General features: G+C 33.8%; 3 protein-coding genes and 1 long non-coding RNA gene across 5 annotated transcripts; 1 reads left to right on the forward strand and 3 right to left on the reverse strand.

The window, feature by feature from the left end:
• Positions 1-175: 175 nt before the first annotated feature.
• Positions 176-2,864, reverse strand: LOC115994168. Of its 2 annotated transcripts, none has more exons than XR_004093133.1 (2): positions 2,460-2,863; positions 176-213 (listed from the first exon to the last, which is right to left on the reverse strand). It is a non-coding gene; the product is annotated as an uncharacterized LOC115994168 (long non-coding RNA). The 2 variants fall into 2 exon arrangements; XR_004093134.1 differs by having other exon boundaries at positions 192-231; positions 2,460-2,864.
• A 9,355-nt stretch (positions 2,865-12,219) lies between these two features.
• LOC115994167 (monoacylglycerol lipase ABHD6-like) lies at positions 12,220-16,750 on the forward strand. Its single transcript, XM_031118228.1, has 4 exons — positions 12,220-12,893; positions 15,885-15,974; positions 16,058-16,125; positions 16,455-16,750. Exons 1-4 carry the CDS (start codon positions 12,264-12,266, stop codon positions 16,588-16,590), a joined length of 924 nt encoding a protein of 307 aa, XP_030974088.1. The 5' UTR covers positions 12,220-12,263; the 3' UTR covers positions 16,591-16,750.
• Positions 16,610-21,988, reverse strand: LOC115994165 (sugar transporter ERD6-like 6). The gene is made up of 19 exons (XM_031118226.1): positions 21,935-21,988; positions 21,348-21,604; positions 21,099-21,161; positions 20,913-21,002; positions 20,733-20,792; positions 20,572-20,637; positions 20,427-20,492; positions 20,255-20,330; positions 19,976-20,040; positions 19,762-19,854; positions 19,512-19,592; positions 19,324-19,408; positions 18,779-18,825; positions 18,607-18,669; positions 18,448-18,507; positions 18,247-18,303; positions 18,105-18,164; positions 17,112-17,226; positions 16,610-17,039 (listed from the first exon to the last, which is right to left on the reverse strand). Exons 2-19 carry the CDS (start codon positions 21,531-21,533, stop codon positions 16,927-16,929), a joined length of 1,446 nt encoding a protein of 481 aa, XP_030974086.1. The 5' UTR covers positions 21,534-21,604; positions 21,935-21,988; the 3' UTR covers positions 16,610-16,926.
• Positions 21,989-23,592: 1,604 nt separating this feature from the next.
• Positions 23,593-23,964, reverse strand: LOC115950366. The gene has a single exon (XM_031067572.1). The coding sequence runs from the start codon at positions 23,962-23,964 to the stop codon at positions 23,593-23,595; it is 372 nt and encodes a 123-aa protein (XP_030923432.1).
• Positions 23,965-24,881: the final 917 nt, after the last annotated feature.

Consider the following 24,881-nt stretch of genomic DNA (forward strand, 5'->3'; position numbering starts at 1 on the left):
CTTTTTTCTCTCAACTCTTGCTCTCCGCCTCTCTCAATCTTTCTCTCCACTATTCCTCGGCCTGGCTACCTGGCTCAAGCTTCCTTTCCTCCGATCTAAATCATCCAATTGCATCTGATCTAAAAACTTTGAGGAGTGAGGACTGCCGAGCCGAGCCGACTGCCTTTTTTTTTTCACTGCTGTCGTGCTACGTTTTGATTCTAGCATTCTGCACTGCAGAATGAGTTTTGACTTTCAATGTATCACATGCACAGAAATACGAAATGTGAAATCTGAAATCAGCCACCATCAAATCAACAAATAAATGAAAATTTTAAAACAACTCAAAACTTCTGATATTTGTAAAGCCCTTACACTCTCATTTTATGACAATATTACTATTAGACCCCTATTTTAAAATAAAGAGTTGAATATACAGGGGTATTTTGAGAGTTTTAGTAAAAAAATCATTAAATCTAATTTCATTCCCTCCAATTCCTCCCAATTTCGGGGGGAATGAAAATTTGAGGTTTTAAAGGAATAGAAAGTAATGAGTATTCCTTCCTACCCATTTCATTCCCTCCTACTTAAACTCTCAAACAAGGGAATGAGCTTTTCATTCCCTCTATTAAAACTCCCAAACAAGGGAAGGGAAGAATATTCTAAAATGATTCTTTTCATTTCATTTCATTCCCTCCTCCTAAGGCTTCGCTTGAGAGTTCATAAGGGAAGGGAATAGAATAAAATTGAATAATAATAAAGGAATGGAAAGGAATGGAATGAAATGTATTTAACTAAGGAAGATGAATGGAAAAAAATGGAATGGAATGGAATTAAGTAATCTTGATTGGATGTTTTAAAATAAAGGAATGGAAATGAATGAAAATGAATGGAATATAAGTAATCTTGTTTGGGAGCAATATGGAGGGAATGGAACGGAATCATTTTATGACAATATTACTATTAGACCCCTATTTTAAAATAAAGAGTTGAATATACATGGGTATTTTGGAAGTTTTAGTAAAAAAATCATTAAATCTAATTTCATTCCCTTCAATTCCTCTCAATTTCAGGGGGAATGAAAATTTGAGATTTTAAAGGAATAGAGAGGAATGAGTGTTCCCTCCTACTCATTCCATTCCCTCCTACTTGAACTCCCAAACAAGGGAATGAAAATCCATTCCCTCCATTAAAACTCCCACATAAGGGAAGGGAAAAATATTCTAAAATGATTATTTTCATTCCTTTCCATTTCATTTCATTCCCTTCTCCGAAGCGAAGCCTAAGGTTCCGTTTAGGAGTTCATAAGAGAAGGGAATGTAATGGAATGGAATGATCATAAGGGAATGGAATGGAATGTATTTAAACAAGAGAAATGAATGGAAAAGAATGGAATGGAATGAAATTAAGTAACCTTGATTGGATGTTTTAAAATGAAGGAATAGAAAGGAATGAAATGTAAGTAATTTTATTTGGGAGCAACATGGAGGGAATGGAATGGATTCATTTTATAATAATATTACTATTAGACCCTTATTTTAAAATAAATAATTGAATATATAGGGGTATTTTTGGAGTTTTAGTAAAAAAATTATTAAATCTAATTCTATTCCCTCTCATTCCTCTCAATTTCGGGGGGAATGAAAATTTGAGATTTTAAGGAAATAGAGAGGAATAAGTGTTCTCTCCTACTCATTCCATTCCCTTCTACTTAAACTCCCAAACAAGGGAATGAGCTTTCCATTCCCTCCATTAAAACTCCCAAACAAGGGGAAGGAAAGAATATTCTAAAATTATTCTTTTTATTCCTTTCCATTCCATTCCATTCCATTCCATTCCTTCCTCCCAAAAGAGACCTAAGAGAAAGTTTGGTCCAAAGAGGGGCTAACTTAATTACAGCAACATATGATAATGTTAGGGGAAGAGTTTCAGTGAGATTTGTTTACTTTAAAACATTACTTTAAGTCATACACTTGCTTGCATTAATCCTAACCCTTCTCAACTACCCTGACCCCTTACAATCAAAAGACTTTCCTTAAAATTGAGTACATAACCATAAAACTTTAAACTGAGTGCCTAAATTTCCCCTTTACCAACATTTTCTCAGCAGCCAACCAAAAGGTTTAAACTAACTAAACATTTTGATAAAACCCCAGCCAAAAAAGTTCAAACACCGAATATCCCCCAACATACCCATTTGATTCACATGCAATTAAGTGACTTAAAGCCTCACAAACTGCATAAACGAAGAAAACACAACCAAATCATAAGGATCCCATCACAGAACAGAGTGAACAAACAAACCAGACCATTTTAATCACGAATTTAAAAATACCCAAATCACTACTCAAATTCTCAAATACCACAAACCACATATCATAACTCGTAAGTCTTAACCACAAATCATATCGCAAAAATCATTATAAAATAAATTAAAAGAGAGAGAGAGAGAGAGAGAGAGAGAGAGAATAGAGTGATACCTGAGATCGTAGAAAACCAAAGCAATGGGCTGAGGAAGGCAACAGCAGCTTCGACAATGAAACCCAGAGAAACCCAGAGCTTGGATCGACGATGAAACTCACGAAATCCAGAGAAACCCAGGCTTGTCGGCGTTGGGTGAGCGGTGAGATGGAGGACAAGGCGGAGGCGTGGATCAGTCGCTTGGGGCTTGGGTCGGCTTAGGACTTCAATGGAGTGGGTTAGCGGTGGGCCGATGACGTTGAGGCCGTCGGCAGTGAGACAGAGAGGTGAGAGTTCAGAGAAGGGTTAGAGAGTTCAAAGGGAGTTAAGAGTGAGAGGAGAGCAATGTTATGAATACCGTTTTGGTGCTCATTTCGGTTTGTCAATTGGAAAGGAGTATTTCAGTACCGGATTAGTACCAGGTTGTTTCGGCATACTATTTCGGAGTTAACTTTTTTATACTTTTTTATTTATTTATAATTTTATATACTTATATTTCCTTATATATTATTGGTCAAAATCCATATAATTTATTGAGTCTCAAAACTATAAGTCCATATTTCAGCTAATATATCAATTTCAAGTCTAAAAATCTACCCAATATTTATAATAATACTATTGATTCTAAAAAAAAAAAAATACTATTAAAACAATTTTACTATTAAAATATTCTCAAAAAAAAATTACTATTAAAAAACCGAAATATAGAAGCCAAAGTTAAATATTAAAATAGTTTTATTATTTATATATTACGTGTGAACCCACATAAACAAAGCCTAAAACTTTTTGTCAAGTCTCTTTGTCATTTCCAACACCTAGTCATGTGCTAGGTTCACAAAACTATGAAAATTCAAAATAGAATTGTAGAAGGACCAGTAGACAAAAAGAAAGAAGAAGAAGAAAAAGAAGATGTAGCAGCAGCAGCAACTGCCTCTGCCATGGCTTGGGTTCATTCTGGCAACCGTCGACGTGGTGGAAACTTACTGTAAAGGGATGAGTATGTGAGCCATTCAACTTGTAAAGGACCGAAAGTAAGATGAACTGCAATGGGTGGCTCTATTTAGGTAATATCCATTAAAACTTGAAAAGGCAAAAATTTTCTGCATTTATCAGTAGATTCAGTATCGGCCGAAATATGTCTACCGGCCGAAATTCATCGAAACAGGCCGAAATGGTCAGAATGGGCCAGAACGAACCGAAATTTGGCCTGAGGTGGAACAAGAGGGTGATTCGCACCAATTTAAGGACTGGTATGAAATTTTTCGGTCATTCTGGCCGGAACGGAACGATATTAATAACAATGGAGGAGAGTGATAGACACGGTTGGATAAAAAGAATAAAAAAAAAATCAACAAACAAATAGTATTTTATTGGGTAGAGAATTAAAAAGATTTTTTTGCTTCACTGCTGTATCACTCTTTTTAGTATATAGTGGTGCTAAAAATAGCTTTTTAGCTTTTTAGAGCATCCACAGTAATGGAGCTAAATTTTTAACTTTTTAGCTACACAAAAAGTCACTTTATCTATTTTACCTTCTCACATCCTATAGCAACGGAGCTATTTTAGCTTTTAACACAATAAAATAATATAAATACTACAATAAAATAATATTTCATTCAACCACCAACACACAACCACAACCACCGTCAAACCCATAAAAATCACTGCACAACCACAACCCCACCATGCCCATCAAAACCAGTGAAGAAGAACAAAAAAAGAAAGCAGAAAAATCAACAAAGCCAAACCGAAACCCATGCTTGAAACAAATACCCAGACCGAAACACAAGCACAGCCCGAAACACAAACCCAAAACACAAGCACAACCCGAAACACAAAGCCGAAACATTGAAAATAGAGAAGAGAGGTCGAAATGGGTCAGGTTGGCTGCCGAGTATGGGTCGGTGGCGATGGGTCTGTGGTGGCTGGGCTTGTGCAGATTGGCGATGGGTCTGTGGAGGAAGAAAGAAGAGATGGAGAGGCAGTGAGGAGAGAGACACGGAGAAAGTAGAATGAAAGTAAGAAAGAATAAAAAATTAAAAAAAAAGTAGTGTGAACGCAAAATATATATATATATATATATATTTTTTTTAGCTTTCAACTACAATACACAGCCATATATAGATGTGCACTGTAGCAATGAAGGTAAAAATTTTACCTTTAACTCCACTGTTGTAGTGTGGATTTTTGTGTTTTGGTGTAACTAAAATAGTTATATAGCTATTTAGCTACACTGGTGTGAATGTGCACCACTATTGCGAGTGTTCTATGGCTTGCTTTCTACTTTAGATTTGTTAAGAGGACTGGGTTGTGGCGGGACATTTCACGTTTAGGCCTTCAATTTTATATTTTTGTTAAGCATGTGTGTTTTGTGTGTGTGTGTGTGTGTCTCTCTTTTTTTTTTTTTTTTTTTTTTTTTTTTGGTTATAGGTGTAATAGAATTTGTTTTATCTTTTTTATGGGGGTCTTGGGCAGGCATCTTCTTGGTCGGGCTGGGCTTGTTTTTGTTATAACTGTGCTTAAATTTTTTTTTTTTTTAAATATTAATCTTGTGTTTATATATATATATATATATATTAGTTATTGGTAATATAATGAATAAATCTTTATTTATGCAGGTTGAAATTGCTAAAAACTTGTTATTATTCGGTGAAACTACAACAATACTTTTTATATAAATCAAGTTCTATTTCTCATTTGCTCTATACTTGAAAGTTATTTTTTATTTTAGTCTTTATAAATATATTGTTTGATTGGAAATGTCTACTAGAAAAGATGCATCTGGATATGAAAAACTTTAAAAAAAAAAAAAATGAGTCTCAAAAAGGATCAATGGATAAATTTGTTATTAATAATAAATAAAATATAACACAAAATTTAGATGAAAATATCACAAATGAACAAAAAATTCACCAAAAAGAGTTAGAAGATAATGAAATTATACAATTGCAAGATAACAATAATGTTCAATTTTGCAATGCAACAAATCTTGATAATGAACTTCAAAAGAATTTAGAAGAAAATGAAAATAATGATGAAAATGTCACAAATGAACAAGAAAAATAGTCAATTTAATTAGTCAATTTGCACCTCAAAAGAAAATTTGATTTAAAATTAAATCTATTATAATATAAAAATATTAAATAAATATTAATTTAATTAATACATAAATATAAAAAAGACCCCATTTTAGTTCTCGCTTTAGGCCCCAAAATGTCTAGGGCCAACCATACAATAACCAACATCATCAAGAAAATCACCTTCACCATTTTTAGCACCTTCTACAAAACTAAAACCTTTACCTCTAATTGCAGAATTATAAACCCTACATCCAGCACAACAACCATTCCTCGTTCTTAATAATGGTAAGAAAGGTAAATAAAATTTCTACAAATACAAGGGAGATCCTTGTATCATCGACTAACCAAGGGAAGGTCAGTGTAATGTTTTCTTTATCTCATCAATGAACAAAGATATTCAGCTCAACCCAACTAACCTCACTCATGCCAAAGCTCATAACCATAATTTAGTAACCAATGAATGAAAAACTTTTTTTTTTTTTTTTTTGAAACAAACACACACACACACAAGGGAGATAGAAAGGGGTTCTAACAACTAAGATAAAATATTGAGCTAATTTCAGCTATCTAGAGTATGACTACTATTAATCATCAGCACAAGTTGGCTTCCCAGTATGTGTGCACAATCTGCAAATTAGGGAAGTCTTCAAAAAGTTTCGGTGAGTAAAGGCTCCAATAAAAATTTGACAATGGAGTCGTTCATCAACTAACGCATAAAGTTCCACTATCAAACTTGTAGTTTTTAGCTCCTTCGCCAATAGTAGCCCATCTCTAAAAGCCCACATTTTAGTCAAAACACTATAAAGATTCCCACAAATTTTGGCAAAATCTTTTATCCAATCTCACTTTGTGTCCCTCAAGAGACCTCCTCCACCAAATTGCCTCAATTAGGGGTGTCCATGCCACCTGTAGACTTGCCTAACCCGACAAACATTATCGTACCCAACCCATCTTCAACTGATTTGACTGCTCCGTTGGTTAGCTGTAGGTCTCAACCTTCAAAAACCTAACTCTGATGGGTCGATTAAGAGTCTCCTCCTCCAAAACCCAAGCAAATTGGCCTGACCAGAAAGCAAAGCAAATCCAGCGATTTTCTCCAATTTCGACGGCTTTTCAAGTTTGATTCGGCGAATTTTAGCAACCAAGATATACCAGATCTGATAGATATTCATCAAATCTAGCAAGTTCTCCGCAAGATTTGTCGAGATCTCACCGGATTTGACAAGATCTCATCGCTCCATCTTTTTTGATGATTTTTAGCTTCACCTGAAACCGACTGCCAGCAGAATCCTTACTCGAACTGACCAACCCGATACCCTTAAGGGTCGGTTGTGGGTTTGGCAGTTCCCCATCCAATCTAATTGGTTTGATTATGGGTTGGGCACAAATCCAACCCAAACCAACTTGTGTACAACCCCCTTGATTACCTAATGAAGAGCCATCTATGTTTAGTTTCACCCATCCTCTTAGAAGGTAGGGGGTTTGCTAAGTAACTGCCATCCATTGTTTTGTCGAGTTAGCCTTACAAGCCAATACATTAATAGAAAAATATTTTGCAGCTTTCTTTATGCATTGCTTAAGGATGCTTTTAGAGGTATTTGAACCACAATATTCCAAGATTATCCATGCTGATTGGACATGCTTTTAGAGGTATAATTATATTGCAACCAATCCATAAGAAGTTCATCAAAAGACCTCTGACATTCAGAGGGCACACCCAGCTTCTTCCAAAAAGAATTCACATGAGAGCTCTCTCGCTGGACGTGGTTTAGAGACTCTAATTGAGTATTTTTTATATTTTCTAATTTTAGATGCATGAATTTACTTGTAAATATAATTGACACAAAATTACAATATAAGTGGAACATGAAATTGCAATGCATTGAAAATATAAATATATTTGACATCAAATTATAGTTCAATCAAAAAGACACTTGCACAAAATTGAAGTGTAATTAGAAGCTAATTTGAATTGGATTTGGGTTCTAATTGTGCTTCACCTTTAATATATATATATGTTATGAGGGGAGATTACATTTTTCCACCCTAAAATAATACCACATTTTTGCACTTACCCTATATATTATGAAAGTGCACAATCAACCCCCTAAACTCAAACTCATGTAACACCAATTAATTGGATGAACTCCATATCTCTTAAGAGTCCCATCTTCACCTAACCTTTCTTCACCTCCCCTCTTCTAGATCACAAAAATTCCATCCTCAAATGGTAAACTAACTGATGATAGTATTGGACTCAAGTAAATCAAAAGCATTAAGGTCTCTTTGGAGGCAAAAGGTGAGACGTTAGAAATGAAGGTGGACATGAAGATTGTATTTGGTTTGATTTAAGAGTGCTATAGGGTCCATTTGGTTGGGTGGATTTTTGAGAGGATGGAAAAAAAAGGAGAGAAAAGGGGAGGAGAATGAAATTTATTAGGGTGTTTGGTTGGGTGGGTTTGTGGAAGGAAAATTGGTGGGCCGTGTGTTTTCTCCATGGACCCACCAAAATGTTTTCTCTCCAAATTGGGGAGAAACCTGAAGAGAAAACATGGATGCCAGCAAAAGACCAATTTTGCCCCTCTTCATTGTGTCTGTGCATTGAGTAACTTGAGTTACGTTTTCCTTTTCTTTTCTTTTTTTTCAACATTTTAATATTTAATCAAACAATTACTTTTTTTTTCTTTTTTAATCAACGGTGGGGGTTCTTGGTGGCTTTCGCTTCTACTTTTTTTAAAAGGCACCTCTAATTGTTATATATATATATATCAAATAACAAAGAAAAATAAAATAAAATATTAATATTAATGATGTGTTATTTTATATAAGGTGTTATTATTTTTATTTTAATTGACAAAAGTGTTTTTTTTTAATGATTGTAAGGAAAATTATTTCTTATATTATGCAATAGGGGCATAAGAGTAATTTTATATAAACTACATTTTCTATCCCCTCACTTTTCTTCTCAACCAAACAAATTAGTTTTCCATCCCTCTACTTTTTCACCTCTCCAACCAAACACAAATGAAGGAAACTAAAAACTTGTCTATTCTCCTACTTTTCTATTCTTCCACTTTTGCATCTTTTCAACCAAATGGACCCTTAAGTTCGTTTTCAATGAATATCAACTCAATCAATTCTTCGTCACCACTATTGCCGACAGTGATTCAATTTTCCTCTTCATCCTCACTTTCTCATTTCACTCTCTCTTTTTTGTGATTGTATCTTAAATGGGTTTGTTGTATATGTTTTGGGTTTTTGACAAATTTGAAAAACTTGTGAAAGAGCCAGAAATGAGTTGGTGTGATTTGCTATTGGGTTATTTACAATTTGTTTTCTATGAGTTGAGAAAATATTTTCTATGGTTTTATAAGGGATTTTTGTTTTTATTTTTTAGTTTTTTAGGTTTGTGAAAGTGGATTTTTGGGCTCGAGATGGGATTTTCTCAATTGGTGATGGATTGAGTATTTTTTGTGGATCTAGGATCAACATAAAAAATAAAATCTATTGCAGCAATTTAAAACCACCTCTAAAATCACTTCTAAAGGCTTATATGGTTTGTTGTGGCAACTTAAATCATCACAAGAAAAGTGTCGCAGCAGGTTATTGCGAGGCTAATGAAAATTGCCACAATAGAACATACAACACGACAAGGTCCCACCATGTTTCCCTAATGATTAGAGCTATTGCATTTATGCATTGTATAAATGTGATAAGTAGGGGTGTGCAGCCAACCTGCTGACCCGCCAAAACCAACCCGACCCAACCCAACTGGTCGGGTTGGGTTCGAGTCATAAAATTTCAAAACCACCAAACCCAACTCGACCCACCCATATATTTAATATGTTACATAATTAATAAATTTTTTTAAATAACCAGCTATTCCTCCTATCTTATATAAAAACCAATATTAATGTATTTTAGTTCATATATTAATGTATAACTGAGTTGGAATATTAGTTTATATACGAATGTATATTTTATTTATCAACTCTGGTGGCAAATGTGATATATTTTTTTCTGCTTAATTTAATAATAATAGTAATAAAAAAAAAAGCGTCCAACCCATAAGTTCAACTTGACCCAACTCGAATCATGTGGGTTGGTTTGGGTTGGGTTGGAATTATGTGATGAGTTGGGTTGGGTTGAACTTTTTTTAACCCACCGTGGTGGGTTGGGTTAAAAAATTTCCTTGACCCAACCCAACCCGACTCATGCACACCCTTAAACTGATAAGGGAAAAATCACTTTTATTATTTATAAAATTATTCTAAGGAGTCATCTTTCTCTTTCTATTCATTACTTCATTTTATTTTATCTCATTTTAAGTATGTGTGGGCTATTCAGCTTTGTCCTCCCTCCCTCCGTTATACCTATATATATATAGGTAGTATTAATTTTTTTTTTTTTATAAAAATATTCTAGGGAGTCATTTTTCTCTTTCTATTCATTACTTCATTTTATTTTATCTTATTTTAAGAATGTGTGGACTATTTAGCTTTGTCCTCCCTCCCTCGAGAAAATACAAGGTGTTTTTGGTGCATGCATCTTCCCTCTCACATGAGGGTGGACCCCACAAGTATGGGATCCACCTCATGTGAGAGGGAAGATACATGCACTAGAAACACAATATACCACCTCCCCTCCCTCTGTTATACCTACATAATAATTTTCCCCTACATATATAGGTAGTATTTAATTCTTGATTTGAAAGTTCTATGAAGAAAAAAAATCAATCGATTCTCAAAAAAAAAAGAAAAAACATCAATCTATCAAAAAAAAAAAAAAAATCAAGCAAAGTGCTCTCTCTAATTAATATTATGTCTCGTATTTAATGTATACACCACTATCCTCCAACGGTCAACAACACCACCCACCCCTCTTTAGCCTCTTGTCTTTAATGTATATGCCAACATTTATTTTAGCACCAAATTTATTTTTGTTCACAACTTCAAGGCAATCATAAGTTAGATAAGATAAATTCTTTATCATTTTTATATAAATCAATAATTTTTTTTTTTTTTCACGCTTGTAGATTGTCACATAAGAGTTTTGTCAAAAAAATTATAGTCTCACATTTACTCAAATGCTAACACTACTACAAATTTTATTATATAAAATTTACAAACTAACTAATGTTGCAATGAATAGTTTGATAACTTTGAATCACCAAATAAATGAATGTTTGTTGTAAATTAAATAAAATATAAAGAGAAAAATAGGAAATATGAGAGTAAGATTATACTTGAATTATTTCTTCTCCAATAGCTATCCACCTCATCATAGTATTTCTAACACTAAATACATAGGACAAAACTTAGGTACAATACCTTAGATGTTGTTCCTTAGATTCTCATTTTAAGAATCAGCAAAAATACTCTTCCATCCCATGAGAAAAAATCCACATGGCAGAATCTTAAAAGGATAACCTAAGGAACAACACCTAAGTACTGTACCTAAGTCTTGCTCAAATACATTTATATCTCTCTTTGTTATATGTATCTAGTATTTTATCATTTCAATCACAACCTTACAATCCCTCTTGTACTACCTATTTATAGAAAAAAAAATGTATGGATAAGTCTTAATTGAAGGAGTAAATATCTACTCCTAAAGAGTAGCTCAGTGCCAGCTCCACTATAGAAGCAATTGATATCATCACCTAAGGCCCCAAGTATAAAAAAAAAGCCTCAAATGTTAATTTAATTAAGCCTAAATATTAGCCAATAAATAAAATAATATTTTTTTAATCAAGCGAAAAATAAGAAGAGAGAGAGAGAGAAAAATGCTATGTTCACAGCATTTTTCATAACACTTTTATAACAAATGCTAAGTAGGCTGTTATGGATGGCAAAAAAAAAAAATCAGTGGTGGTTTAAAATTATAATCAGAAACAACTTAACGCATAGGATTTGTTGTAAAAAAATATTATGAAAGTAGCACTTTTCAAAAAAAAAAAAAAAAAACAATACACAATTAAAAAAATTCACAACGTTTTTCACAATAGTTGAGTTGACAAACCTATCAATCTACCACATCAATAGGTATGAAAAGTTTTGTCAAATTTTTTGTGTCTATAGACTCTTTTTAAAAAAATCTGCATGATTCATGTTAATTTGTAAAAATTTTGCATTTACAATAAGATAATAAATTTTAATTAATATTTAATTTTTTTAAACCATATTTAAATATATAAAAAACCTCAATTTCAGTTTTCATTTTAAATCCCTAAATACATTAAAGGTCCATTTGGGATCTGTTTATTTTGCTGAAATTGAAAATTTTTTGCTGAATGTACTATAGATAAAGGTAAAAGTTAGCTGAAATAGTAACGTGAGACCTATAAATAATACCAAAAAGTGCAGTAAGACCTATAAATAATACCAAAAAGTGCAGTAAGACCCATAAATAGTAATAAAAATAAACTGAATAGTAAAATAAGTTGACGAAAATAATTTTTGACAAACGGACACTAAACTGCCTTTAAAGTAGCTCTTACCCTAGAGATTTAGGATGTGTCTTACAAACTGCCTGCGTGTAATAGCTTGAGATTTTTAACATGTTTAATTTTTTTTTTAATTTTTTTTTTTTTTTTTTTTGGTGATTGAAAGAGATATTTAACAACCTTTAAATTATTATTTTTATTCACTCTAACTATAAATCTCAAGCTTTTTCCTTGATCAGTTATCAACAGAGAGAAAAGAAGCAAAGACACTTAAAACAGTGAGAGAAAAAGAACTTGATATGGTGAACCTTGTGGCTGCACTGAGGCCCACGTTGCATGGGCTAATGAAGGTGGCAGGTGTGCAACCCTACATAGTGGAGATCGAACCAGGCACGGTCATGAACTTCTGGGTCCCCCTAGAGACCCTGAAGAAGAAACCCACTAAAAAGGGTTACAAGCCCGTGGTGGTCCTAGTCCACGGCTTCTTCTCTGACGGCATAATGACTTGGCTATTCCAGGTTGTTGCTCTAACCAAAAAATACTCAGTTTATATACCGGACCTCCTCTTCTTCGGTGGCTCTATCACCGACAAAACCGACAGGTCACCGAGTTTCCAAGCCGAGTGTTTGGTTGCGGGGTTAAGGAAGCTTGGGGTGGAGAGGTGCACTGTGGTTGGGTTTAGCTATGGTGGGCCGGTAGCGTTTAAAATGGCTGAGCTGCATGCAGACTTGGTTGAGGCCGTGGTGGTGTCTGGTTCAGTCATAGAGATGACTGACTCCATCAGTGATACAATGCTGCAAAACCTTGGCTACTCTTCGTTTTCGGAGATGTTGTTGCCTACTTCCGTTAAGGGTTTGAAAGCTCTTCTCTCTGTTGGTGCTCAGAAAAAGTTGTGGTTCCCAAATCGCCTTCACAAAGACTTCCTTGAGGTTTGCTTGTTTGCTTTCACCATTAATGTTGATTATTGTTGGGTTAAGATAGTTTGACCCTAATTAATTAATTCAATTACCCAAGTTCACTAATTAAGTTAAATTGCTTGCAAATCGTGAAGACACCAACAAATCACCAGTTAAACTAAATATAACAGAAATTAGATTGACATGATGATTTGTTGATAAATGGAGAAAACCTCTCGCAAGACAAAAACTCCACCGAGTGAATTTAAGATCACCACTCTCAAAAATCTATTAATTAATAATCAAGCGATTACAAATATAAGAAATCTTACCACTATCCTAACCTATCTCGAAATAACAACTTACAATTAAACCTTTACTCCATTACCCAATTAGACTTAATCTTGTAGTAGTCTTTTTTCCTTTGATGCACAAATCTTCAATCTGTGATTAACCCTTTTGCATAGATCTAGTACATGACTAACTTCAGCAACTTGAATGGATGTTGTTGATCGCCAAGTTCTTCACTTCATCAATAATGAAAATCAAGAAGCACTTGGTTGTAAAACCCTATGTTGTACAAATGCAGTAATTTCTCACATAGATAAACTCTTGGTCTTTGTATCCATATGTGACAGCTCTTAAAATAAGTATTATATATGTCTAAGGTTGTGAAAAAAGAAACCCTAAACAAATACATAAGTTTGGGCTGAATTTTGGATCTGAAAATCGTAATTCTCGATAGATCGAGCTTCTGTTGAGCCATCTATCGAACTTCTCATTTAGTCCGATAGTAGTATCTGTCAAGCTATCTGTCAAGACTTAATGAAATAACTTTTCTTCACTTGTTTTTTGGACTAATCTTCATGTCTTTAATATGAACACTTGATATACTTAAACAACATATTTCTTGATATATTAAGCCCAACTTAGATCTACCCAATTACATGTAAAATATATTTTGTCAAAAGATTAGTCAATTACATAAAATATGACCCTAACAATTATATTATGCAGCATATATAGCATGTGCAGTTCCGTTACGTTATCTACGTTTTTTGTGGTAATCAGTTCACATACTTTTTGTGAAGGAACTACAATGAGAATTTGATTCAACTAGCATCCTTGCACAGCAGTCTATTAATCACTTCAATAATTAGACACGATATCATTTTCTAAACTATAAGTTCGTAATCAATTTAACTAGAAGACTAGATATATTTACTATTTAGAATAATTTTCAATTCTATATTAATGAATAGAATAATCTTCATAATTTGGAACTAATAGTTTCAAGAATGTCGATCGTTCTTTTATAAAATAAAATAACATTTATTTCATTATTTTGTATAATTATCTAGAACTCAATTAATAAAAGATCCATAATAGTCAAATATGTAGGAGAGTTTATTTTACTGTTTTGAACAAGTCACCAAATCATTTTGATTCTTTTAGATAATTAAATAAATTTATTTAAGTAATAAAATATTATTTTAGAAGAATATGAATGGAAAAAAAAAAAAAAAAAAAGTTGGATGTATTAGGATGCTCTCCATATGAAATGGATTCATTTGATGGTTCAAGTTAAAAATTAAAAATTTCAAGATGTATCAAATGTTAGGCCATTTATTTTTATTTTAATAAAGTACTATTTTGTAAACCATTAGATTTAAGAAATAAAATCTTAACGGTAAAATAAATTTTCTCTATTTAATGCATCAATAGGCTATCTTTTTCCTTTTTCTTATAGCAAATCCATTCTTTGAAATCCCAAATACAACAAGAAGTAGCCATCTAGGCCCATTCTTCAGAATACACAATTTTAATGGCTTAGCCCAATAACAAAGTTGTCCAAGTTAGGATTTAGGTTCCTTTTAGTTCACTTCTTATAGGAAGACTTACCATTTTACATTCTGTTATGTCATTTTTACATTCTGCTGTATTATTTTTTGCAATCTGTTGTATTATGTAAAATTTTGCTATGCTGGTTATGTTAATTATGTCCGTGATTAATTTTCTCAACGTAACTTATCCTCCTCCCACAAGATATTTGCTTTTGAACCTATAAACGCGTGCCAATATTTGTGAACTAATTTACATGCATTTATTAATAGTTGTTGTCTTTGTTTTTGGAGGCTGGGTTTGTGCAAAGACCGGCCCTTTAGCAATGTTCTGCTAGAATAGTGGGCTAGACCCAACTCTCCAACCCACAGCATAACAAGTCCTAGCCCAGCAGAACGGGCTCAGCCCAATAGAACAAAAAAGGCCCCATACTTACTAATATAATTTATGAGTTCCAATCTTAGTTTGTTAATGGATAAATGTTGAAAACTGATAGGAGGTAAAAGCTGTTGCAATAATTGACCAGGAATTTAAATGCATGCTGTGTTGACTTCCTTTCTTCATTTAATTAATTCTAGTTGGAAATAGGAGGCTCATTTTATTTTTTGACAAAAAAGGAGGTCACATATTATTTTTATTAAAGGGACTCTTTATTAAAATGAATATTATTGAATTTTAAAGAGGTATGTGAAATTTATTTGAAAACTTTTTGGCTGGGGTTGGGGGGTGCATTTTAATAAAAGGGACTTCTTATGAATTGCCAAAGGGTATAGAATAAAATATAGAGACTTTGGAGCTCCCTGGTTTCCAAGTGGTGCCATTGTTAATCTTCTCTATCATCACTTAGCAGTTTGAACTTTGAAGGAAGTTCCTTCAAATTAATGTGGAGCAAAATTAAAAAAAAAAAGAAAAAGAAAAAAAAGAAAAAAGATGATGCGTTACGTATTATATTGGCAACGGCATTTGAATAGTGTATTTTATCCAAGGTTAATGAATAAATGTCGCGTATAAACTATAAAGTATGTATGACATAATAATAAAATCATGAAAGAAATTAGAGTAAGCATCCAATTAGATGAAGACTCGAGAATGATAACATAACTTTTGGTGGACATACTAACCCTTGACATCAAATTGGAATACTAGATGAAATAAACATTAACATTGATATACGCATTATAGGTGATGTTCACCAACAGGAAGGAGAGAGGTGAACTCCTAGAAGGCTTAGTCATTAGCAACAAGGATACCAAGGTTCCCAATTTTCCACAGGTATTTTAGATCTAATGTTTATATGTACTTGCATTTTTTTTTTTCCAGAAATTATAGCCTTGTAGCACTTGCATTTTTTGCAGAAGATACATCTCTTATGGGGTGAGAATGATCAGATTTTCAACCTGAAGCTTGCCCAAAACATGAAAAGGTAGGTCTAATAACTCCCTATTGAGATCACGACACTAAATTTAGGCTATTTAGATAGCAAGCCTATTTGAGAAATTATTCACTCCTATGACATGAATCCTTCCTCCTCTCACAAGGGGTGTGGATCTTACTATAGGAGGAGTGAGGACGGACGACTCCTGTATGAGTGGATAAATTCTTAGTCTTTTGTTGATGCATCTAATTACCCAATTAATAGGTCAATTTACATAAGCTATAGACCCTATTGTGGCCACTGTAAGCGAGAGAAGTATTAATTTAAAGCCTTAAAGTTGCACAAACTAAAAATGATCTTAAATAATGTGATTACAGGCAACTTCGAGAAAATGCATCATTTCAAGGCATATTGAAGGCCGGTCACTTGGTTCACCTCGAACGACCTTGCGTTTACAATAGGTGTCTGAAGCAATTCCTTGCCTCCTTGCACGCAAATAAAGCCCAAAAATGATAATACCAATAGTAAGTACACATTATCTGTACTCTGTGCCAAGCTCAGTGTTAAAGTTCAACGAAGAATAATATAGTTTTAATTGTTTAACATTTCAATAGGTGAAGCTAAGATTGTTTCAAGATTTGAATAAATTTTGCTTTCATTTACTTTTTTATTATATCCGACTCCATAGAGCAACTGCTGAGAGACTATTGTCTATACATGATACCCTATAAATAACATACAAAATGGTTGGAGAGAAATTATGTAGATGATCTCTGCACCTGCATGTGACGCTTTCTGCATGATATTGGCTTCAAAACCAGTTTAAAATACATGCTTGAGCAACAAAGTTCATCTAAACGACGACTGAATCTCTTCCAGAGTTCTTCCTTTAGTCTCAGGAACCCAAAGTGACACAAAGACAACAGTAAAAGCAGAAACCAATGTGTAAATCGTGAAGGTACCTGTTGTAATGAATGAATCATATCAGTAAAAACATGACACACACATGCACATGCACACACAAAAATGTATACCTCCACTACTCCAAGTCAAGAGTAAGTTTGCAGTCATTGTGATCGCCCAAGATGTTAGCCAATTTGCCAATGTTGCTATGCTGCCAGCAAGGCCCTTAATGTTCACGGGAAGTATCTGAAATGTGCAAGTTGGGTGCCCAAAAAAAAATAATAATAAGCACTTCAAAGCAAAGTGATTCATTTCAATTTTTTTTTTCTATTCTAAAAGATGTACAAATAGACATGTTATCTACAGGAAAATTCTAAGTTCATCAACCTCAATGCACATTTCAAACATTTAACTCTTGGACACAAATATTTAAAACTACCCTTCTGATGATGCGGAAAAATTAAAATATTGAGGTTCTATGAATCTATATTTTGTAGTTTAAATTAGGGAGAATCTCCCCTGGCCCCAGGGCCTAGATAAATATACAAAGACCTCCCTTATACTTCTGAAATTACAAGTATATATCCCTAGTAGAGTTGTCAGCTCAAGAGATACCATTGTTCTTGTCTTCATCCTCAATCCTTTACTCATCTCTATCACTGAACTCAAAAGTTCATCCAATAACCAACATCATCAAGAAAATCACATTCACCATTTCTGGCACTTTCTACAAAACTGAAATCTTTACCTCTAATTACAGAATTATAGACCCTAAATCCAGCACAACAACCATTCCTCGTACTTAACAATGATAAGAAAGGTAAATAAAATTTCTGTAAATACAAGGGAGATCCTTGTATCATCAACTAACCGAGGGAAGGTCAGTGTAATGTTTTCTTTTTCTCATCAATGAACAAAGATATTCAACTCAACTCAACTAACCTCACTCATGCCAAAGCTCATAACCGTAATTTAGTAACCAATGAATAACTAACATAAACTATTGGGCTAATTTCAGCTATCCAGAGAATGACTAATATTAATCATCAGCACAAGTGAAAACTTAAGCAACTGAAAGTACTTAAACTTTTCTTATTATGGTTAAAATAGTGATGATTGCATACCTCAGACATTATAAGCCAAGGAATAGCTCCAACCCCCAGAGAGAATGAAATCACCAAAGCCTGTGGTTAAAGTTGGTCAAACAGACTGAAAAATCCTTGAAGAGTACAAACTATACATAACACTGCATATGAGAAACCATACCACAAGCCCTACGAGTGACAGTATCCCAAAAATGCTAGAATCTTCTGATACAAGGTCCTGGTATTGGTGAAGAAGGGAAAAGAAAGAATTAAAATGAAATTTAAACATGATAGGTATATCATATATGTCATGCCTGCTTTATAAGCCCTAGGTAAATGTAAAGACTTATACATATAAAATACTGGGGAAAAAAAGACCTACCTCTAGATAAAATGCAATTGCAACAAGGAGAAGGCTTAGAGTCATTCCAGTGGATGATATCTGTGCATGTGATTTCAGATTTTGTAATTTTTCTCCAGGCCATGTACACAAATGACCATTTTAAGGAAGGAAAAAAAAAAAAAAAAAGTTCTGACGCACAATAAGAAGCAGCTTGCGGCCAGCTTTGTCCACCAACCAAGTTGTGATCCCAGTAGCAAGAACCTACAGAAATGAAGGCCTATTTTAAGCAACTCAAATAAGAACTTATTTTGCAATGTTTAGATATCTACATGAAAAAGCACACAATTGTATGTATTGGGTCAAATCTTACCTGAATAACCCCAAGTCCAAGAGTTGCAACATTACTTGATGATAGCCCTGTTTATATTCATAGCAGCTGATTAAACAACAAGGTAAAATAATAGAATGCAAGCCACCTTCAACATCGTAGCATGACTATAGTAAGAAAAACCTTGGTCAATTTGTACCACTGATCCACTAAGGATGTATTAGGTAGGGTGAGAGTTCCAGTGTGAAAAGGTAAATTGGGTAAGGAAATTAGTGACCTTAACATAGGTAATTCACTCACATTAAATCGTCCTTTTAACACAGGGAAGCAGGAAGAAAATTTTAGGCAATTACAAACAAACAACACGTGTTTCTTTCCTCTTTTGTGGAAAATGCTTATTGGATAGATATCCAACATCAGATTTGTCCTACAAATATATCATACCCAAATGCATACTATCATGTAAAAAATGCATGCTTCAGACATTTTAAGTCTCCATGCAAGATAAGAATCTGTCAGATTCTTAATTTAAAGCTATAATGAATAATATAATAACAGTTCAAAGCCCAAAGAGATGTTGGTCTAACCAGCACTTTCAAAGATGTTACTTGAATAGAAAAAAACGCCATTGATACCACTGAGTTGCTGTAGCACAAGTAATCCAATTCCTATCTGCAGCATATGGTAGTAATCCATCAGAAGGGGATTCTAGTTTAAAAGAACAGAAAACAACCTTACAAAAATTAAATAATTCTTTTAAAACAAACCAGTCTACCGTTAAAGGAAACCAGTATCTCTTTCTCTTGAGATCTGAAAACCGGATTGTGGTTCTTTTGCTTGTTGATGCTACAGATCTCTGTAAAAATTACATCAATAATAAATGATGGTAATGTTAGAAAGAGAGTTGAAGTTGCACTTGTGCAATAAGATTATTAATGTCATCCAGAACTTTATGGTGCTGAACGTATTTCACTAAGTTTATAGTCATGTTGGATTTGAGAATTAACTGGTACAACATTCAATACCTTGATTTCATTCACTTCAATAGAAATGTCTGTATCAAACCCCCGTAAAACTTGCAATGAGGCTTCAAATTCTTCGGTCATCCCCATTTTGGCCTAATTCCCCCCCCCCCCACCATAAAAAAAAGGGTAAAAGAAAAGACATGCAGGAGAAAATCAACAAAGATAAAAAGATATCAGAATCCAATCAATACAATATTTATTATATGATTCTTACCAGCCACCGAGGAGATTCTGGTATGAAAAATAAGCCAGGAATCAATATTGTACATGGCAAAATTCCTGCAATGATTTGTACAAGTTTCCTTAATTCAATCCGCGCATGTATCAATGCATTCCATAGATTATTAACGTTATGTACAACCAAGGCTATAAAATACTTTAACAGAGGAAAAGCCTTTTTAAGTACTTCAAAGGGTTAAAAATGATTTTGTTGGCCAAACAACATTCACTACTTTGGAGGAAAAGCCCACAGTATGGCGTCCTAAGCTCTTACCTAAAACTGCAAGAATCCTCCAGTTGACAAACAGACCCAATAGATAAGCCAGCATTATTCCAGTAGTCACCGCGAGCTATACAAGCAAGAAATCGACTTACTTTGATATCTTTAATAACAAAAGCAGCAACAATAACTGAGTTGAGAGACAAGTAAATACAACCAAACCAACCTGGTTAACAGACCCAAGGGATCCCCTCATGTTTTGTGGTGATATCTCAGCTATATATACTGGTACCTAAACATAAAAATCACACTAATTAATTCCATCGAAGGATTACATCTATATAATAAGAAATGAGGTGCTTCAATGTTACCGTGTAAGATATAATACCGACGCCAAATCCTTCCAACAACCTTCCCATGTATAAAAACGACACATCCTACAAAACGCGGCATAAACTAAATGCAACATAAAAAGCTTGTAAACAATGTAATACCAAGAAGATGATTAAGTAAGTAATCAGTGATCACTCACTTTGGCAAAGGATATTGCTAGCCATCCGATTATATTAGGAATTGCGGCAATCATAAGTGACTGCGATTTGGCAACACAAAGCGGCAATCAGCAAAACTAATATTGCAAATATTGAAAAGCTTTTAAGCATATAACAATGTGAATGCAAAAGAAAATGAAATTCAATGAAATGTATAATACCCCTTTACGCCCAATGTACTCTGAAATTTGACCACTTGCAATTGCCCCAATCATGGCACCCACATTTGACAATGAACCAAATACAGAGAACTGATTTTTTTTTTTTTTTCCAAATAAAACAGTGTCAATCAATAGCACAAAAAGAAAAGGAAAAGAAACATAAGGAGAAGAAAAAAAGTGACACACCTCTGAGACTGAGAGTTGCAAGTCCTTGACTATTTCTGCTTGCGTAGGAGAAGAATACCCACACTGTAAAATTTTTATTAAAAAAAAAAAAAAAAAAAATGTAAAGAGAGAATGATTCTATAGATATGTGCGAAGGGTAAGTGATAAGGGAACCTCTTTTTCCATATGGGACCCGCCACTTTTCTACTCGCAATCGCAAATCATGAGATTGGATGTAATATTGGTTGAGGGAAATGGGTTAATACGTACGGTGAATCCGAATTGGATGGGGCCGAGGGCGACGATGAGGACGCAGAAGAGGACGGAGATGGAGCCGTCGCGAATTATTTGGGCGGAGGAGCCCATGATGCTGGACTGCCTGGACCCCATTCGGTACCAGCTCCCCGTGTGGAGGAACGGCTTCTTCTGCTCCTCAGATTCGTCCCTGAAACTCATGGCGGTCGCTTCTGTCTTTTTCAGAGTCCCGTTGCTGTCGAAGATCAGAAATATTTATTTTCGAGCTGTACCTGTTTGTTGAAATGCCTCAGAGAGAGAGAGAGAGAAGAGACGGGAAGAAGAGCAATAGTAATTATTAAAAAAACAAAAAAGGTTATTGTTGAGGGGACAAAGACAAAAGTGTGAGTTTGTTGGTGTGTGACTTCTGGAAAGTGAAAACAGACAGATAATAAAAATGGTAATGACGGATTTGATTTTAGGGCTTATCCACATTTTTCTGTTCTTTTTTTGTTTTTGGGCGCTACAGCTGTGTGAGAGGGATGTGACCATATCAACGACACTGGAATTCATTCATTCACTCTTTAACAGTTTTTCAAAATGGATTCTCATTCTACACGTACCTTCTTTTCTGTTCAAGACTTCAAGCTTCATTGGCGTTCTCTATAATCTCGTACACTTCTAGAACCTTTTTTTTTTTTTTAATCAACTTCTGTGTATATATATATATATATATATATATATTAATCGGTAAAATTTAGAGAAAGTTCAATGTGTTATGTAGTGATTACACCATAATGATCTACTTAAGTTTGTGTTATATGTCCATTTAAGTTTTTAATTTTTATATCAAGTGAGTTAATGTGTGCAAAATACTAAAAAGCTAATATTAATGAACTATAAAATATAAATAAATAAAAACAATTACATATACTCAACAAAAATTACCATACAACAAAGATCATCACATGTTCTATCTTATTAAAAATTAGAAAAAATTTATTATAATTAGTATTAAATTTAGGTAAGAATTTTAATATGTGATTAATTATGTTTAATTTTTTTAAAAACATAATTTGACTAATTGTTTATGTAGGGGTGATAGGCCCAGGAATGCATATCTATATATATATTGGACCAGGGGTCCAATCAGAGGACATTAAGTAGTCTAAGGACGGGTAAGCACCTTCCTAAGAATCTATGTTGGCAAGTAAAGAGATGAGATTTGATCATGACCATCCGAAAAGGCTTTTCAAGGAGGAATGCTTCCTCGACTGAGTAAAACCGAGATCAGAAGATGTGGTTTAACACTAGGAGCAACATTCCGGATGATTCCACTTATGAGAATAAGCATCCAAAAGGAACAAGACAAAGAAAGACTATGAAATATCTAAAGGGAAAACTGCTACCATCGCATTAAATACACTGCAACTAACTCTCTGACCACATTAATGAAGAAGTGATACCTGAATAGTATTTTTCAGCCTTACAGCTACTCCTCAAAGACTTCAAGAAGGTACTAATGGGATAAGGATCAACACCAGTAATCTAGTCTATACATGGAGGGTAAAGATGAAGGAAAAGATAGTATAAAGGAGAAATAAGACCCTGAAGGGAAGGGAAGGGATCAGAAAATGAAGAGAAAAGTACTGTAGCAATCAAGAACTGAACTTGTAATCAAACTTGATAATCAATATATAAGAACTAATCTTCTCGGACAGTGTCGAGGACGATTTTCTTTAGTTTAAACCAGTTTACTTATATTTTCTTGTCATTTAGATCCACTTTACTTGTTATCCAACTCACTAGAACCCGGTTTTCCAACTCACTCTCTACAAATTTATTGTATTGAGCTTTTTGGGCCTAAGTTCATTCATCATTTGGGCTAGGGACTTAAATTTTGTCCTTACAGTTTATATTTTTATGATAAAATTTTTGTTTAATTTTAAATTTATTTATACGTATGCATGTGTTACATACTATTATTTATAAATAATTTGACTAATTATTTATATTTTTATAATAAAAATTATGTTTAATTTTAAATGCATTCATGCGTTTGCATGGGTTTCATACTAGTTTTACTTAAAATTCAATACATTATACAACACATAATAACATCAATAAAAAATTGAATTTTCAAATGTATATTAGAATTAATTGATCTTCTCAAAAAAAAAATTAATCGAATGCAATTGTGCTTATTCTTTAATATGTAATATGATGATGTAGTATGTTGACATTTTTTTTTTTTTTTTTTGGAGAAAGGAATACTATAACTTTATTCAAAAGACACCAATTCGGCTTGAATTACAGTAGAAAGATGTGGAAGAACACCCTCCATCCACACTGTATACTCGCTAAAATGTCTTGCATGTCTAGCACAGTTATGCGCGGCACCATTGCCCTGCCTCCTTACATGGTTAAAACTCACGTCCCCAAACTGACTTGCCAACTCCTTAGCTTCGTCAAACAGGTTTCCAAACTCAGCATGCTCCACTATATTTCCTGCCAAAGCATCAATAGTGATCTTGGAATCCCCCTCTAGGATGAAAGACTTAAGACCAATGTCCCCAGCCAATCTCAGAGCCCTTATTGCTGCAAGAGCCTCAAGTGCAGTGATCGAATAGGGGAGTGGGATTTTTTCCGCCATTGCAGCCACCATGAACCCCTTCTCATCCCGGATCACAGCACCAACACCTGCAGAATCTTCCTCCCTAAACACAGCTCCGTCGAAGTTTACTTTGTGTCTCGGCTAGGGTGGAGGTTTCCAGATGATCCGTTCTGGAGCTGTATGTTGACATTGAAGGGGTAAAACTTGGATATTACACAACATTTTTATAGAATTTAATCTCTATTTTAAAATATAGTTTGGAAATGCAACAATTTTTTCCTTCTTTTTCTAAGGGTCTGTTTAGATACCGCTTATTGATGAAAACTGAAAATTAAAAACACTGTAACAAAATAATTTTTAAATGTATAAATAGTGTCGTGAAACCCATTTTTAATGAAAATTTTGCTGAAAAAACAGATTTGTGGGTCCCGTAAACAGTGCACGAGACCTAGGTTTGGACGCAAACGCTAGATGCATTTACTATCCAAATGCACACTAAATATAATAAAAAATATATAATTTTTGGCAATTTTTATATGATAAAAAATTAAAAGTTAATTTATTTAAAAAGTAAAGAGATTAGTTTTAAAAAAAGCTTTTCCCGTGATTGTTTCCTCGCCGACGGTCTTTCTAGTGGGTCTTGTGTCACACCCCAAACCCAAAAGAGTCCAAATCGTGAGAAAGACATCTCAAAAGTACCTGTAGATATTTTTCCTTTTTGACAATCCAATCCACATAAATCATATCAAGTACCAATATCAAGAGTTATCATAATAATTCCATTGAATATACTCTCAAAATAAGTTAGAGCTCTAAGCAGTAATTACAAAGACCATTGGCCACAAAAGAATAGAGGTCTGAATAAATAATTACATAACATCAGCTTGTCTCATTAGTGGAAATAAAGTCACAACCACTATAATATACAAAAAGAATGAGTCAAGCCTATTTTAAGA

This window comes from Quercus lobata, chromosome 6, assembly GCF_001633185.2.
Source record: "Quercus lobata isolate SW786 chromosome 6, ValleyOak3.0 Primary Assembly, whole genome shotgun sequence".
In the NCBI taxonomy this organism is placed as follows: domain Eukaryota; kingdom Viridiplantae; phylum Streptophyta; class Magnoliopsida; order Fagales; family Fagaceae; genus Quercus; species Quercus lobata.

Excerpts from the sequence above, each read along its gene's own strand:
- LOC115994167 (XM_031118228.1), top strand. The coding sequence starts at position 12,264 with ATGGTGAACCTTGTGGCTGCACTGAGGCCCACGTTGCATGGGCTAATG. Across the intron at positions 12,894-15,884 it reads TTCACAAAGACTTCCTTGAG|GTGATGTTCACCAACAGGAA; the intron begins GTTTGCTTGTTT and ends TACGCATTATAG. Across the intron at positions 16,126-16,454 it reads CTTGCCCAAAACATGAAAAG|GCAACTTCGAGAAAATGCAT; the intron begins GTAGGTCTAATA and ends ATGTGATTACAG.
- LOC115994165 (XM_031118226.1), bottom strand. The coding sequence starts at position 21,533 with ATGAGTTTCAGGGACGAATCTGAGGAGCAGAAGAAGCCGTTCCTCCAC. Across the intron at positions 18,826-19,323 it reads TAACATCTTTGAAAGTGCTG|GGCTATCATCAAGTAATGTT; the intron begins GTTAGACCAACA and ends GAATATAAACAG. Across the intron at positions 18,670-18,778 it reads TTGGACTTGGGGTTATTCAG|GTTCTTGCTACTGGGATCAC; the intron begins GTAAGATTTGAC and ends TCATTTCTGTAG.
- LOC115950366 (XM_031067572.1), bottom strand. The coding sequence starts at position 23,964 with ATGGCGGAAAAAATCCCACTCCCCTATTCGATCACTGCACTTGAGGCT.